Source organism: Echeneis naucrates, chromosome 8 (genome assembly GCF_900963305.1).
Source record: "Echeneis naucrates chromosome 8, fEcheNa1.1, whole genome shotgun sequence".
Taxonomy (NCBI): domain Eukaryota; kingdom Metazoa; phylum Chordata; class Actinopteri; order Carangiformes; family Echeneidae; genus Echeneis; species Echeneis naucrates.
The window spans coordinates 6,770,523-6,788,301 of NC_042518.1; the positions used below are offsets into that span (position 1 = coordinate 6,770,523).

The 17,779-nt window shown below is 45.1% G+C and overlaps 2 protein-coding genes across 3 annotated transcripts; one reads left to right on the forward strand and one right to left on the reverse strand.

Moving 5' to 3' along the window:
* Window positions 1-295: 295 nt before the first annotated feature.
* tecpr1b (tectonin beta-propeller repeat containing 1b) lies at window positions 296-11,816 on the reverse strand. 2 transcript variants are annotated; one of them, XM_029507522.1, is made up of 26 exons: window positions 10,580-11,816; window positions 10,281-10,404; window positions 9,350-9,582; window positions 9,087-9,269; window positions 8,863-8,985; window positions 8,645-8,767; window positions 8,185-8,359; window positions 7,875-7,975; window positions 7,682-7,783; window positions 6,541-6,668; window positions 5,812-6,419; window positions 5,540-5,652; window positions 5,278-5,433; window positions 5,031-5,180; window positions 4,744-4,901; window positions 4,394-4,521; window positions 3,985-4,075; window positions 3,781-3,877; window positions 3,611-3,690; window positions 3,457-3,513; window positions 3,198-3,372; window positions 2,874-3,009; window positions 2,623-2,715; window positions 2,436-2,542; window positions 2,236-2,355; window positions 296-1,788 (listed from the first exon to the last, which is right to left on the reverse strand). In XM_029507522.1, the coding sequence occupies exons 3-26, from the start codon at window positions 9,572-9,574 to the stop codon at window positions 1,645-1,647; spliced, it is 3,573 nt and encodes a 1,190-aa protein (XP_029363382.1). In that variant the 5' UTR covers window positions 9,575-9,582; window positions 10,281-10,404; window positions 10,580-11,816; the 3' UTR covers window positions 296-1,644. The 2 variants fall into 2 exon arrangements, with proteins under 2 accessions (XP_029363382.1, XP_029363381.1); XM_029507521.1 differs by having other exon boundaries at window positions 3,985-4,078.
* A 536-nt stretch (window positions 11,817-12,352) lies between these two features.
* On the forward strand, window positions 12,353-17,748 carry bri3 (brain protein I3). Its single transcript, XM_029507816.1, has 3 exons — window positions 12,353-12,928; window positions 14,369-14,477; window positions 16,361-17,748. The coding sequence occupies exons 1-3, from the start codon at window positions 12,784-12,786 to the stop codon at window positions 16,491-16,493; spliced, it is 387 nt and encodes a 128-aa protein (XP_029363676.1). The 5' UTR covers window positions 12,353-12,783; the 3' UTR covers window positions 16,494-17,748.
* The last annotated feature ends 31 nt before the right edge of the window (window positions 17,749-17,779 follow it).

The following is a 17,779-nucleotide window of genomic DNA, read 5'->3' on the forward strand; positions in this document are numbered from 1 at the left end:
TTAAAAACCAGCAGCCTGTGCTTCAGTTTAAACTTGAACATTTATTTAAGGAAATTTTGTTTTATTTGACTACAGTATACGTTTGCTTAATCTTGCACATTTGAGAAATGTAACTTAATGTTGAACTGTACTGATGTATATAAATGTTAATTTTTTTTTTTTTTTGTCTGTAAATTGGAAATTATGTAACTGAGTTCAAGGTATGAGGTTTCATTTGGTAACTTAAAGCTGAGTTGATGAGAGGAACATATCACATTCATTGGCTAAAAAACAGTTAAATTAAGACACAGAAGTGGATGTGAATTCATTCTGTCCTTTAAACTTGTAGATTTTAAAAATATTTTTACTTCATATTGATCATGCTTAGTGTAATTGAATGAAATGTTTATAATTACACTGTTTAATATGAAAATAAATGCAAATGAACTTCTAATGACAGTTTGTGCATGACATTCTCTGGACTGGCTGTGTGTATCGTCATGCGTGTTAAGTAGGCTGGTATTTTTACAAGGAATGAACCCTGGCTGATGATGCTGGAACTGTTTAGCAGCTGAATTGTCAAACTAAAGATTTTGCATCCAGTAACAAATAAAATGCAGTTGTGATACTGCATTTGATTATTAATTTCTCTCTCTCTCTCTCTCTCTCTCTCTCTCTCCAAACAGGACTTAAGAGGAAACACTCGCAGTCGCATGAAATAGAAAAAGTGAATGATTCCCTGCTGTTGGCCGACATGCTGCTGCTGCTGTCGTCCACATCTTATGTAAAGTAACATCAGAACATGCAGCAATGTTTTTACACTTTTATTTCACATTTCAATGCCCTTGGAAGATGAATGTCCAGTCGTGGCAGCATTCAGACCTGCTGTGCATTTTGAACAGTCACGGTCGTAGCAGTGTCGTGGATGGGGATGATACTGATAGGGAGAACTAGAGAGGGATTATCCGGTGGTGTAGAACTGAATGTTGGGTTTTCACACTGTACCAATATTTCAAAATGTGCCAGTCTTTTGGAAAATAAGCCCTCAGTATCAGGAAGGCTTGATGTATCAGTGTGGCAAGAGAACACAGCATTGCAAACACGTAACAGGCCAAAAGCGATGGAGAAACAAAATTCTGAAAATAAATAAATATCGCATGCAAATGAATGACAAGCAAATCAGACACAGACACAAACACAAACAAAGCAACAAGATTCTAAAAACCAAGACGATCTAATCCATAGTTGGGTTGTTCATTTGAAGACGAGGTTGGTACCCAAAGCCTTAGCCCTTTAAAGTTCCCCCCTCTTAGGTTATAACAGGGGATCAGGTGTAAGAAAGCTATTGCTAGATCCCAAAACAGCAGCTACACCCCAGTAGCCAAAGCCTAGAGCAAACACATGCACTCAGGATCCATCCTGCTGAAATGCTCGTGTTCCCTTTCCTGTTTAGTCATCACTGCATTACTGGCACAATTTCCGCCAGAGAGTAACATTCATCCATCGATCAAGAGTCAAATCCAGCCAAGATATAAATATAAACTCAGTGGTGATTGTGCATTCCCTTTGCATGAAGGGATCAGAGCCTGTGGGATTGGTCTGAGGAGACGCACGTAGGTCCAGGCACAAACAGGGCTGGTACGGGGAGGAAGTTCCAGGTGGGGGCTACACACCAACGGCGTTCCCGTTCACTTGTGTCAGAGGTCGTGGTGGAAGGGGGCTGCGTGGGGGTCCGGCAGGTAGCAGAGGATGGGGGGCTCTAGGAGCCTCTGCTGAGTTCCCCCTCACACTGATGTGCTCCCATCCACCCTGGAAGTCAGAAACAGATGGATAGCTTCAGTACGTGAAAATGAGTTCACATCTGCATGCACGACCCCCCTACCTATCTGCTAATGAAGCTACTTGACTTATTCACTAGAGGGCACTAATATCACCACAATGAAAAGGGAACTTCTTCAACCATGTTTCATTAATTTTGAAATGTTTTTTTTTTATGTCTAAAAAATGACTGAAAACTCAAAACATGTAAAACTGAGTGAAAGTAAACATTTGTCGCTCAGACAGGAAGTATTTAAGAGTTTAACTCTTGCTCTTTTCATTGAGATTATTAACATGAAGAAAAAGAAAAATGCAGTATAGCAGCTTTAATTCTTTAAACCTCATCATGCAAATAAGTACCATCAATTTACAATAAATTAAACACCAAATATGTGTTTTTGAATATAATACTAACTAGGGGACTGATTACAAACTTACCCCTATGCCATAGTCCCAGAACTGGCCCTTGGGTTGTAAGGGTCCGACCCCGAGTCTGTGGCAGACAGCTCCTGGAGGCTCAGCAGGGAAGCCGGGAACCCCGTCTGCTATGATCCACACCTGGAGAGAACAAGATCGCCGAGTCAAACGCCTGCCGCTCAAACTCACACCCCGCCTGAGATGGCTGTGGGAATACTGACCTGGTCCAGCGGTCCCACAGAGACCTTGGTGACAGTGTTGGAGATGAGCTCCCAGGCGGAGCCCTGAGGGTAGCTGGGGGTGAGGCCTTGTCTGTACCAGAGGTTGCCTGCAGGACATTCAAAGACGTTTGAAATCATTTCACTTTTTCTTCTCCAGGTTTAAGGGATCTCAAAACGCTGCACTCACTGTTGTCGTCCACGGCGAAGACAGAGGTCCGGCCCACAGATAGCTGCCGCAGTGTTTGCCTTGGAGGAGACGGGATGTGGTACCAGCATTCCCCTGCAGAGGCACAACAGCACTGAATGTTTGGCTTCATGTGGACCGTCTCTGGGTGTATCACTGGGCACTTAGACGATCCTACACCAAACCTTTATTATCCGATTCGGTGGTGTATTTGAATTTTGACATGCCGTCATGCTGACTGAGGATCAACTCACCTGCAGGGTTTTGTGGGGACACTGATCCTCTATAAAACACAGCTCCATCTTTGGCGATGGCCCACACCTGGTTGGCTCCGCCGATGGAGATGGACTTGAAGGGCTGATCTGTGCCCACGTGTAGCCAAGAGCTGCCCTGTGAGAACAGACACACTGGATTTAGAGAGTGGTGCTGTTTTCAACAACAGTGTTTGCACAGAAGAATAAAAGCTAACTGAAACACAGGAGCTACAGTGAAATGACAGCAAAGCGCTCACATTAGAGTCCTCTGCTTGAAAGTTAAAGTGATCTTAAAGTCAGAAATAGCCCGGACTCGTTCCTCACCGCTGGGTTTTGGGGGCTGACTCCCAGCCGACACAACACATCTCCCTTGTCACTGAGGGCCCAGACCGGGACCTGCTCCATCTTGCTCTGGGCCAGACATGGCATCAGAGAGATGTCACTCAGGGGGATGGGTGGGACCTGCAGCCATGGACCCCTCAAAGTGATCTTACACTTCCTGTAAATAAAATATGTCAGTGTTTTCATGCTGCAGAAAATTGTGAGTTACAGGCCATGGCAAAATGTAAGTGTGTGCGATCACCTCGTCCATCTTCTGCGTCTAACAAAGTCTTTCATGGTTTTGTGGCCATGAAATGTCCTGGGAGAGGAAGACAGACGTAACAGATGAGTGGCACACATCAGCACAATGCTGATGGGGGTTTATTTCTGTGAGACAATGTCCTGAAAAAACATACACAGGGAAGTCTGCTGCGTACTGCCAGGCTTCTTTGTCTGTCCCTCCTGGGACATTGTAGTCCACAGCCCACTCTGACACCTAAACATGGTGGATGGTGGGGAAACCAGAAATTGAATGTGGATACAGAAGGAATAGTGAGTAGGATTTTAACCTTAGGTAACCACGTACCCAAGACCACTGAGGGGAGGGCGGGTGTGTGTTGCCTTTGGTGCACTCTTTCAGCCCACTTTCATCACTCCACATGGGACGATCTGTTGGAAGTCCTCTAGACAAGTGAGCCAAAAATGTTTCAGTCAGGCAGTCAGGCAAGAAATGATGAAACTCAACTGCAAAGACTTGATTAAAGAGTGTCAAAGGAGGAAATGTTCCTACTTGTCTGTATATCCGGTCATCGGGTTCCATCTTTGATTCTCGTACACGTGTATACTCCTGACGTCGGTCTGCTGGTGCAGCTGAGCAGCATCTCCTGTAAAACACCCAAACATGGACAAAAATGTAGACATTTTTTTACTATGCTCAACCATTTGCAAACCAAAGTATAAAATGCTGGCAAGACTGAAATAAGACACAAAAACGTTTGCCCCAATTAAGTTTTTGCAGTTGTGTTAGAAAAAAATGTCACAGATAAATTTTATGTTGATTGGCCAAATGATTCATTGTCACAGCTGGAGAAAAAGACTGAGCCACTTTTAAAAAGAAGACATTTAAAAGGCCCATTAAAAAGGGAAGACTAGGGTTGTGGATGATACATATGGGTGGAGGTCTGCAGGGGCAAGTTTACCCGAGGCAGGCTCTTGCCCATGACGCCCGCTGTAGACCCAGGCGGTGCCATCCCACCCGATGCCCCACACCAGCCCCAGACTGTTAGACTCTACACAGCGCAGGTGTCCTGGAACCTGCCGCCAGAACCTGCAGCACCGTACAGCCGACGCACACAGCGTTAGCCATGTTGTTAGCACACACTTAGCACACAGAGGACAAAGTGCTGCTACACACAGTATGAAAGAGACACATTAGCAGCAAAATAATGCCAAAGGTCACCAGCCAGAGCAGTAAGTCAGCACATTAAGTAGCACATAGCAGAAAACAAAAAGAGAAGTTGATGGGAAACCAGGTGGGCATCAGTCTCACATGACGTCACAGGGCATCGTGTTTACAGGAGATTCCAGGGAGAAGGATGGTTCGTGGACCATGATGTCTCCCTTCGAGGTGGTGGACCACAGGGCCTGTCTGGACGGGGGACCTGTGATCCCGCGACACTCGCAGCAACAGTCAGACAACAGGCACAACTGGTGACAGAGAGGACACCAAGAAACAACAGGGGGCACGGTTAGATAAAAAATAATCATTGAAAAAGAAAAGAAGCTCGACGTTCCAAGAGACAATTTTAGCGTTTCTGCGAAATTCGTGTACTTTACCCAGTCGTTCATGTCCGTTTCAGTTTGTGCTGCCAGGACTAGAGGCCACCTCTGTTTGGTCCTTTGAGCAGTGTACACAGCGAAGGCATGGTGGCAGTCCCTGAGCACTGGAACCAGCGCTGTCACTTCATTTATAAACACCTGAAGATACTGAAATACAGACACAGTGACAGTGACTGATGTTATTAAATGAAACAAAGTGATCTCATGCTTTATGTACAGACCATAACTTAAGAGCAAAACCTACCCTTTTTTCATCATAATGCGTGTAATACACAAAGAAGATGCTGTCCTTCCTGCCATCACACTTGGTGGACTGTTCCAGAGCAACACCCACATCCACCCAACGCTGAGGTTTCCAGTCTCTCCACCAGCGCAACGCACCTTTACGCACCCACACAGACTGGAGAAGGAAGCATGCACAGAGTTATACAGAGATGTCACGAGGGAGGTAATGAGCTCATTTCAAGGCAGACAGGAGGAGTTTGAAGGTGCTAAAGCAGTCATACGTTGCTTCTCTCCAGCGGTTTCTTGTTGATCTCTTCCCTGTGTTCCTGCTGCTGCTGCTTGCTCCAGGCTGCTGACTGAACTGGAGTCAGTGACAGAGAGCTGGTGAGGGGACCTTATGGACAGACATACAAGTCAAACATTGAAACAAATATGCAACCACAGAGGTAGCCATCTATACACATATATCAGTTAAGACACACAAACAGATGCGTGGCCTACAACATCAAGATACACATACACGGACTGGCATACATGCTGGTTGTCAGTATACCTGTGGGACTAAGCCAGCTGATCTGAGAATTTGCATCCACATCACAGCCTCCACCAGAGATCCAGGTCCACACTGGACTGTCCTCTTCGCCAAAACCCTGAGAGGTCTCCAGAGCCCCAAGTGCGTAGGTGGCAGCAGCTTTATCTGTCGAGGAAGTCCCTGCAGCCTGTCCACTTCGAGCTGCCTCTGCCCCCTCCAGATCCACATTCATCCAGGGCACATTGTTTCCTGCAGCCTCAGGGGTCAGGAGTATCGGGGCTGGGGACAGCTCCTCGGCCTCCTCCTGCGGTATCTCTGTGATGGACGGCTGTGGTGTGGAGGTTCTGTCACGGTCTGAGACTAGGCTGTTGATGAAGCTGTCGCTTGCAGGGATGAAGGGTTTGGGAGTATCCTGCTGCGAGGCTAAGGGAGCGTCGTCTGCAACCAGGGGAGGTGTGACAGAGTCAGTACCTCCCAAAGGGACTACAGACGGGGCTGCTGCCTCCAGCACTGGGGTGTCAGTGCCGTTCTGCCAGTTGGGGGCACCCAACTCTGAGTCTGAGTCAGTGCAGCTCAGAAGTGAGCCTTTTGAGGCCTCAGTCAGCTGACCACTAAACTCACACTCATCTCTATTAAACAAGAAAAACATAGACAAGGCAAACATCATGAAATGGTCAGTGAACACCTTTGAAACCACATACAAAGTGAGTGTATCATCTGATACAAAAATCAGCGGTTATTTACGCAGACCTGGGGTGAACGACCTCTTTACTGTTGCCCCACTGGGCAGAAACAGGAATCCAGCCATTCCCACTTGGTTCAGACGTGGTCACACCTATTCTGAAATACAGGCCGTGGTCCTCACCAACCGCCCAAACCTGAGAAAAAAAGGACACAATGCAGACAAACAAAAGGGCTGTGGTAATAAGTCATATCCAGTAAAATAACTCAGTAAACACAAGAAAGTTCAGGAGGTCCGAAAATAAAAATCTAAGATGATGAATATGACAAGACACTTACTGACTGTAAAATGAAACAAAATAAAATTTTATTTCACCATTCAAAGGTGCATTAGAGGCACTAGAGGGACACAAGCAGCAGTTACTTTATATGGCCATATACTGCAACACTGGCGCCTGCCACCTCACACAAGCCATATCCATAATTGCAGCCCTGAAATATGAAATATGGGATATGATGACGACGGCTTGGCCAGCTTCTAATTAGGGGGTCTCCCATATGTCAGGCCAGTAGGAACATAGCCCGGGGATATATAAGGCTGGGCCTGAGGTGCTACTGCTGGGGCATTGGCTGGAGTGACAAGCTGTACTCGTGTTACCGGGCAGCCACGGGGCAGGACAAGAGGTAAAGGGGCTGGTGGAAGGGGCAAAAGGAGTGAGAGACAGAAGGGGAGGAGGTGTGAGAAATGGGTTTGCAGTGCTAGCAAAGTCCTCAGCAGTGAAATACACAGTGAAGCCTTTCTGCCCTGACCCCGGCTCTGATCTGGTCTGCCCTGAAACCAGATCCAAAGAGAAGGTAAAGTAAATCTGTCTGAGGGTACAGACGATGATTACAGTCAGACCAAAAGGTCTCAGAAAGATGTAAAAATGTACAATAATAAAATAAAACTTTTACTTACCTCTTCTCTGTATTTTTGTTAGTATGGTATCAAAAAAGTGTCTCCACACTAGTGGCTATGTCACTTATGAATTCCTTTTTCCTTCTAGAAAAATACAGCTGTGTAGTATTGGCTACATTACTTCTACATACTCATATTGTAGATTACTTAATGTTAACTGTTACATTTTGTTATAAAATCACAGTATTATAACTAACTTCGAACTGAATTCTGTCAAGGGGAGAGGAAACGCAGCAACAGAAATCTTTAAACCTGGTCATTGAGTCCAACGTCCGCCATCATCATCTCTCCACCGATGCTTATCCAACCGGAGCCACAGGGGTTGTGAGAATTCACACCACGTCTGAACCACACCTGGACCAACAGACACATACATATCACCACCACAATGAACCACAGCATTACAACTATGTACTGTCAGTCCATGGGGGAAGAATGGATTCACCTTGTAGTCTTTAGTGACCACCCAGACCACACTGACCCCCACGGACACATGAATTGCTTCGATCTCCTTTCCTGGTGATTCCACTTCTTCCCATGATGATCCTGATTGAAAGTACCAGGCAACAACAAGACCTCATTCACGCAAACTGTCATCATTAAAAGCTTGAACGCAAACTTTGATTTAAATGAAAAAAGGAGGAAAAACAGGATAAGTGGCTTTTAAAAAAGAGGGGGTGCACCATGATATAACAGAGAGGAAAACTCTGGAGGATTATTTAAGGGGATGAATGTGGACTGCGGTGAATGCTGACCAGTCGGACTGTCCAGACTGAGGCCGGTACGGACCAGCAGGTTCCCATCCCAGAGTAAAGCCCACAGCAGGTCTCCAGGACCAGCTGATAACTGAGCCACTTCCTTAGGCACCTCCACCTCCTCCCAGCTGGAGCCCTCTGGGACCCGAGGGTGGATGCCTTCCCTGAACCACACCTACAGGGGCACAGACCAGCCTGAGGTCAAAAAGCACTTGACATGCTCAAGAGGACCAGTTTGATCAGCTAAATCACATGATGTCATGCTGCCTCCTTGTGGGCAAAATTTGAAGTGAACCAAAGTCAACAGAATAAATGTCTACCTTTTATAAATCACAAAAGGCAGACTTTGTATAAAAAAACGGAGCTAGATCAGAAAATAAAACATATTTGCATGAAGTGCTAGTTAACATATCAATAAAGTTTCTAACAGCAAAAAGACAATGAAGCATGTGATCCTGACCTGTCCTTGCTGGGACACACCCCACAGGTAGGGATACCTTCCGGACTGGTCACTCATCTCCCAGCCTCCACAGCTGATGTCACTGAGCGGCAGCGGAGGTTTCTTTGGGTTGTCCAGGGGGATCTGAGGAAAAGGAGCAACTTGGCTCACTCGTGTTCATCTCCTGGGATGCTCACAGGATCATGCAGAGACGCACAAAAAGAAGAGCCTGTCCAAACCTTCGCCCAGGTGCCTTGTGCGGTGTATCTCCTGTAGCGGATCCAGCGCCGACGCCGAACACAGGAATTCCACTTCTTGTCTGGAGAGAAGTTCGCTGGGAAATCGACGGCGTACTCCCAGCCCTGAGGAGAGACGGAGCTTTCACATGTCACCCGTGAACGGGAGAGACAAAACTAGAAGTGCATGATTGGTGGTGGGGGGTTGTGTTTGCGTCGTCTCTCACCCCAGTCTGGCTGGGCTCTCCCCCGCAGCTTTGGTCCACATACCAGTCTCCTTCCCACTCCCAGCTGCGGGAGGGCAGCTGGAAGCTGTGGAGCGGCTGCGGAGTCATGCCGGTGACGTCACTCCACGGCCAGCGGTCGGTGGGCAAGAGTGTGTCCGTGAAGCCGTCCACGGGGTTCCACCTCTGAAAACGTAGCGTTGGGTACCGAGCAGTGTCTGGTATGGATGACACACATTTTCAGGCTGTTCATAAGTTGGACTCACCTGGTTCTCGTAGGTCTCTTCCCGGTAGCGGATGGGGGTTTCACTGGGCATCATGTTGAGATAGACGTGGTGGTCACAGCCGATGCCCCAGCAGCGCCCCTTCCCCGCGGTGACGCGCTTCAGCTCCAGCAGCGTGTCGTCTGCTCGCTCCCAGCGCAGGCCGACCGTGGAGAGGCTGTACACCCTGCCGTACACATCCACGGCCCACAGCAGCGTGATGGGCATGATGGCCCCTGAGCCGAGACGACAAGACATCCCTATTTTATGACGGTGTTTGCTCAGCCTTATTGATAGCCGTAAATAAAAGCTGCTATTTTAAGCTATCTGACCGAGGCAGCCATACAAAAAATATAGGAGTGAAGAGGTTAGTGGTACCAAGAGGATTATCCTGCTTCAGTCGTGATTGTTGATTTTAATGTACCGTATGAATTCAGCAAATAAAAATAAATACGGTCAAGTGTTAAGGAATTCCTCAGAAATGTAACCTGTGTAACACACAGAGTAAACACTCGTGGTTCAAAAGTCATTCCTAAGATTCATTTCAAGATTGTAGCTTTTCTTGAATCATGAAAGCAAACTGTTGACATTTTTCAAATGACAGTAGGCTAAATGTTATTTGCTGCCACAGAAACATGCTTTTTGTTTTAATTTGAAACATACCGGAAGTCCGACTGTGTGAACGCGCACTTTGTGGACTGATACTAATCCTCCACAGTATTGACCGTAAGTCCACAGACACAGGCCTTCAAATGCTCCACATATAAGACTGATCTTAGACCCAGGACCCGGACTGAAACTGTTCATGAGGACTTAGTCCACATCAGGGCCCAGAGTCCAGTCAGACTGCAGCAGAGGCTGCAGAGAGAGAGAGAGAGAGAGAGAAAGAGAGAGAGAGAGAGAGAGAGAGAGAGGATCAGGAACAGCAGCCTACCTGTATGTCGGTATCCGATCCGCGGTTGTCAAGGGAATATCAACACACGCTTCATGACATCAGGTGCGCCGGCGGACGGCTGCCATGTCCAGCAGGCTGGGACAGTCAGAGACTCAGCATCAGGCTGAAGTAACAACACACAGACACACACACAAGAGGCGGCAGGTTGTGTTATCGACGCACGGACTGTTATGACGCAAAGTCTGCAATAAGCTGTTTACATGTCCAGGCTGCAGGCTGCAGGTTGCAGGTTGCAGGCTGCAGGCTGCAGGCCCCCCCCAATCATCACCTTTACTCACCTACCAGCCTCCATCATGTGGACGCCTCTGCGGTGGGACGGTGAAGCCTGTCATGCTCACACGGACAGAGGTGTTTAATTCAAGTCTGGACCGGAGGAATGTCCTGTCCCACTCCGACTCCACAACAGGAAATGGACGAAGCCCAACCCTGATTGGCTGATACCCGACCGGAACTGTGGGATCTCTTTCTCCTATTGGCTGAACATCGGAGAGCCGGACATTTTTTTTCCTCCTCTGCTGACTGACGCGCAGATTTCAATAATTTATTCAGCGCCAGATCAATTATTGAAAGTCAAGGTCGGCGTTACCTGTTTGGATACAGTTTGGAATAGATCTAATATATCTAACCACAAACCAGCATGAAGAAAATAACGAAACATTCGCTCCTGCTGACTACCTGAATGTGGGAGTTTAAGCCAGTGTTGTATATTTACATCAGCCCAGGCAACACTAAAAACACAAACTGGACCACAAACTGATGGTTATTGCCAATTAAATAAATAAAAAAGATGACACGAATCTGAAGTAGTTATTCCTCCATCAAACTTCTTATAGAGGAGCAAAATCGTTGCGGCCAAATGACACTTTTTACTACCTAAACAGTTTTTGCTATCTTTGCTCATCTGTTGTAAAGTGTCTTTGTAGAAAACATGGGGCAGTTTCACATCATTTGACAGATATAAGGCTCTAATCAATCATTATGTCTCGTTTCATATTCTCATTTCATTGTTGTATTTCATTCTTATTTTTTTGCAAATGATCAATTAACTCTCTACAAACCGCCCAATTGATTAGTCATATACTTAAATACGAATAGAAATCTAATCTATTTGCTTAATAATTTTAATATTTGGGAACATGTCAGTTTTTTAAAACAGACATTTGCTATTTCCATAAAAGATTCCCTCTGTGTTCTTAATTTTAAAATCTAATTATAGCCTGGTAGTAACTAAAGTTAAGTTAAAATTGTTTTATTTTCTATGGATTCATTTTACATTTCACTCATTCCTTCTTGAAACCCGATGATGCCAATCCAACATATAACCATCAGGACAGCCGTCCTGTGGGGCTTTACTCAAACTCTGAACTAATAGCCAGGTGGACTTGAAGTGATTCAAGGATCTGGAGGTGATGGAGGAGCTGGAGGTGATCTAGGGGATGGAGGTGATGGAGGATCTGGAGGTGATGGAGGAGATGGAGGTGATGGAGGAGATGGAGGGAATGGAGGGGATGGAGGGGATGGAGGAGCTGGCAGTGATGGAGGAGATGGAGGTGATGGAGGATCTGGAGGTGATGGAGGAGATGGAGGTGATGGAGGAGATGGAGGGAATGGAGGGGATGGAGGTGATGGAGGAGCTGGCAGTGATGGAGGAGATGGAGGTGATGGAGGATCTGGAGGGGATGGAGGTGATGGAGGATCTGGAGGGGATGGAGGTGATGGAGGAGCTGGCAGTGATGGAGGAGATGGAGGAGCTGGAGGAGCTGGCAGTGATGGAGGAGATGGAGGAGATGGTAGTGATGGAGGAGATGGAGGTGATGGAGGATCTGGAGGTGATCTAGGGGATGGAGGTGATGGAGGAGATGGAGGGAATGGAGGAGCTGGCAGTGATGGAGGATCTGGAGGTGATGGAGGATCTGGAGGTGATGGAGTATTGTGGCTGCTATGCAGAGCTCTGCACGCAGCTGCTGCACACCAGCCGGAGTTTCGCTGCGCGGCTCCTTTAAGAAGGCCGTCTGTGCGCAGAGGCGCTACCGCAGCTCGTCACATGACTCTTCTCTTGTGACAATCAGAAAGGAAAAGCCTCTCCGACTTCCAGCTGAGAGAAGCTGCCGCGATGACAGATTGCACTTGTTTTGGTACCGAAGGGCCAACTCTGCGGAGGAAAATGGAGTTAAGTTAACCATCATCGGACCGACTCGGACCATTCCTGTCTTTAAAGTGAACTATTTTGGTCAAATCTTTGGAGACAAAGTTGGCGCATGGAGAGGGACGAAGTTTCATTATTGCGCAGCGTCTTTTCTTTGTTTTCTTTGTTTTTTATCCAACTGCGTGTCCGCCAGCGTTGTTCGTTTTGTGGGACAACGAGGGCAAAGTAACATCTGCTCAGTTTGGACGCTTTTTGTGGCCGCCGAGTGAAGTTGAGGGCAGAAAAAAAAACGAGACAACTTGAAGAGGGGGGGGGGCGCATTACGTCGTTGGCGAGATGGTGGACAGCAAACCTCTTCTTCAGGACAGACCTCCCGTCTATAACTCCGTCCCGGGGGCTTGTGAGTACGGCCAGCAGCAGCATGGATACGGAGCCATCCCTCCCTCGGCCCCGCCGCCCTACTCCTACTCCGACGGCCCAGGTAGGGACCGGATCCGGCCGTGTAGCACCCGTACACGGTCCGCACTTTCACCACAAAGTGAACAACTCAAGAGGGCTCACTGCCGCTCACTTCCGGTGTCGTGTAAACGGAATGTGCTGTCTGCTCTATGTATATATGTGTGTGCGCGCGTGCGTGTTTGAGGGGCACGTCAGTAAAAAGTTATTTTTAAAACTCAAACGATGACCCAAAAAAATTTGAGACTTTAAACTTGTAATGTTAGTGTCGTTTATACGCTCCAGCAGCGCGCATGCGCAGCACACCAGTGGCTATGTCACCAACCACTGCGTTGATATGATCCAAAAAAAAAAAAAGAAAATAAAAGAAAAAAAAAATTAAACCACGTTAACAAACCACAAATAATAGATTATCAGTTTTCTAAAGGAAGCGGCAGAATGAAATGATAATGTCGATACTTTGCGCTGTATGTGGAGGAGGTCGTCATCTGACTCTTATTGTGTAAGAGCTGCAATCACCGTGTCAAGGAAGTTATGTTAAACAAGCCTAATCTGCTGTGATTGTATGTGCTGTCCTGTTTTGGCATTAGTCAGTTTAATATCATTGTAATGACAGAATTTGGAATCCGATTTCATTTACTGAGCATTATTCAGACAAGACATGTAGCTCAAAGTTGTGTCCGAATACACACACACACACTCAACATTTAACAAAAACAATGAAATGAGCCATATTAAAAATGTTAGAGATTTAATCTTAGGATTGAGTTGCCCTCCAGTTTTTGTACTGTTATCATACCTGTAGTCAGGGAACAGGTCATTATCAGCCTAAAGACAGATACAGTGATGTGCCATCAGTATCATTAAAGACTACAAAAACACACTTTGGAATGAAAAATTTCCAAAAGCCATCTCTGCACTGTGGTTAACCCTGACACGTGGATTGAGTATTGATCCAAAATCTAACATTTCTCTTCAAAAAATGAGTCTCCTCCTCATAAGGAGGTCACCATATTAGGCAAAATTGTTTGGACTACTGTGTAAATAATTCAGAGAATTCAAGTGTGGCGTGATAAATTCACTGTTACGAATATCACTGCCAATGTGTACTAGTGATTAGAAACGTCAACATGGCCTCAGATCCAGATATGTCTAGTTGACAGTTGGATGTTACTGGATGTTAATCACATAATAAAAGATCAATTCCAGATTGATTTTTACTAGACCAGAGCTTTATTTAACTTGACTTTTAAAATGGCAGACTCGCATATCAAACTAAGTCCCATTTCCTTTTGCTCCGTCTCTGCTGTCACAGTCTACTTCAGTACAGACTGTTGACAAGTCTGTCATCAGTCATGAGTGTCACTGCTGATGTTGCATTTTCCATATTTCATGTTCATATAAACATATCCGAAGTAACAGTTCTGTCCACAATAGCATTTACGCCATCTCCTGTCAATCGCAGGATACCCTTCAGCCCAAATGGGTCCTGCTGTAGCCCAGCAGCCCTACGCTGGGACCTACGCCATCATCCAACCCTCTGTAGTGGTGGTGGGAGGCTGCCCTGCCTGCAGGTGAGGACACACACTAACACAAACACAAGATATGCATTATAGCAGGATATGGAAGGCTCTAACAATGGTATGGTTTTTAGTTGGCCCACATGTACAAACACTGGAAACCTGATTTCTATGTAAAGTAAGTTCATTGTAAAATTTACAACACTGCAAATAATTGCCACAAAATACTGGATGGTGTTTACAGTGGGACACAGAGAATGAGGCCAGAAAGCTGCTACTCACTCCATGAGGCCAGTCTCCTTATGCTTTCATTGTTCCTGCATGTGTGACCAGAAGCTGAGCAGCTGTGACTTTCAATTTTTGAATACAGTTTCACATTGGTTTCACCGTGCATGAGTCACCATCCTGTCAGTCAGATGATTTTAGCCTCAAACATGTGACGAGTTGGCCAGGGCATGGAGCCAAAGGTGGCTTCAGGTCATCTCAACATCTTTATATTTGACAATAAACAGGCCGTCACGCGTTTATTTCAAAGCACCGCAATAGGACTGTCATGGGTTATGAGGTTGATAAATACCCTGGTAATGCTGCTCAGATTGTTTTTAATGTGTTTGTTTGGTAAATTAAATCACAGGCTATGTGTGAAATGTATTGTACTACGATTGATAATTACAGAGATCCAAATTAAGGGGAACATTTCTAATAAGCTGAAAACTGCACTGAGAATTTGTATATTTTCTACACAAAATACTCCGCTTTAGAAATACAGCTTTTATTTATTTAAAACTTTAGAAAACCTGCAAATGACCACAAAGCAGCATTGTGACACTTAAATTATCAATGTGAGCACTACCCACAGTCCCATTGTTATTTTTTTACTTATCTGGTTGGTTGTTGTTGTTTGTATTTGTACTGCAGAGCACTTTGTGTCAACTTGATTTAATAATGAGCCATAGTCCTGCTGCTCCCTGATTCCTGAGGGTAGTAAGCATGTCTACATTATGTACAGAAACGGGAAGGTTTAAGGGTCGGTACAGTTTTGTTTTTTTAAGTATTTGCACTATGGTGATGCAGACTGGACTGATAAATGTTACATCAATATTTTCCCGAGTGCACAAATAATATGTGGTGCCAAGGGAGACTCAACACACATAGTCCAAATGCTCCGTAAAGAAACTTTGGAATAATATTAATGCTTCTATTAATGTGAAGCCTACTTACCGTTGTCACACAGTCTGTGAGAAGCTTTCCCACAGTTAGTGCTCTTCATAGTGAAGCTGCATTCCACTTCCCAAGCTTTTAGAGTTAGGCTTCAGTGGTTGACACGTTACTTTTGTTAATTCCTTCTCTGGGCCTCCACTAGATTTACTGGATACCCTGGTTGTTGCGGTGGAGTCATGAGACCAGTGTTAGCACTTTGTTTACCGTGACTCCAGATTAAAGCTGCTCTCAGACACAGCGCTTCAAAACAAGCTGCATAATGTTTTATTTTATCATTCATTTTTCACATAACACAAAAACCCTAGAATTTACTTTCTCTTTTTAAAGACTTTAAAGATTTTTTAAATCTTTTTGCCATGAGGAAATATGACATCTTTATCTTATCATAAAGCATAGTTGCTGGGATTTTTCCTGTTTCTTTCTTTCTCTGGCTTCTGTAGTTTATATTTAACTTTTAGAATGGAGGTCAGAGTGAAACAGCTGTGCCGTCTTTCAGTCTGTTAACAGTGAAATGTCAACAGTCAGTTTGGGAAACTGCAGATAAACATCTGATAAGTGTTTGTTTGGACCATGAGACCATTTTTCCCTTAAGTGGACTTGACTTGGTCATGTTTACACTTATTGACAGCACCTCAACCATTAAAATCCTGTTTCATCTAATCAATGCATGCTTTGTTGTTTGTGTGTGTGTCTGCCTGTGCCTGCATGCATTGCAGGGTTGGCGTCCTGGAGGATGACTTCACCTGCCTGGGGATCCTGTGTGCCATCTTTTTCTTCCCACTTGGTATCCTCTTCTGCTTCGCACTGCGTCAGAGAAGGTGTCCCAACTGTGGCGCGACCTTTGGCTAGAGGGACCAAACCACAGCTCATGCACACACTTTTACTCACACTTCTCACACACTCACACACACACACACACACACACACACACAAAATCCAGCATTTTTGCTTGTTTTTTTTCTTCCTCTTTTTTTTTTTTTTTTAATCCTCTTTCAATATTGCACATTGCTGTTGCCATTATGTTATGTACAACAAATGATCTAGATATTACAATGAATGAGTTTTAATGAGAGGCACGTGTTGGAGTTTTTTCACCTTCTGAGGAGTTATTTGAGCGTTTGTAAGCGTCCAGCTGTTGTCAGTGCCTTCACTACATGCAGAGTGAGCTTCAGAGATTCCATCATGATTTCTTCTTCTGTAGATTTAGCTCAGTGATCCAAGAATCTGAGCAGATTCCTTCATGTTTCATAAAGCCAGAAATGACCGAGACACATGTTTTGGCCTCAGTTTTGTTTTTTGTTTTTTTGTCTTTTAAATTTGCCAGCACACCGTATACATATTTTTGGGTTAATGTTGTGCTTAGGAAATTAGTAAGAGCAGCCATGTTGATTACTGATGTATTAGCTTTTACAGAACCTGTAAACTTCTCTAGATTTTCTTTTTTGTCTGAGTGTGACATGGAGTAATACAAACATGTAAAAAAAAAAAAGTGTAAAGATCCCTAAACTCCCTGAAACCATGGACTTGTCAGACTGCGGCATGTTGTCTGTTTTGTTGAAATTATTTTTTGGGGGCCATATTTGCACTGACCGTTTGTTTGGCGATTAATTTGCTGGGTTGCGCTTTTCCAGGGCCAATGCAGACCTCAGGTACATACAATCTGAAACACCCTTGACTATACAACCTCAATCACTGTTTGACTTTGGACTTCTGCCTACTTATGAGAAATACAGACTCGTCCTTTAATATACAGAGTTTTACTTAAAGGAAGCAGGCTCAGAGGGCAGCTGGGAGTAAGGAATATATATAACCTCTGGATTTTTATCTTAGTACTCGACTCTGTGACAAGTCATCCTGCCCTGTTCACCCCAGCCAGACAATCAATGAATCAAGAATGTCTCTGTCCTTGTGTCTGCAGTATCTCCATGTCTATGTCTTCCATCAAAGCAAGTTGTTATATAACTGTCCATAGCAGAAGAAATATAGCTTGGTAGGGTGTGCGTCGGGGGTTAAAAAAATGCTTTCAAAAACACACTACGCACGCTCTTATGATTGAGGTTCTTACTTTTTATAAGTTACTGTAATTAAAAATGAATGCTACTTACATTTGAGTATTTGCTTGATTTGCTTTTGAT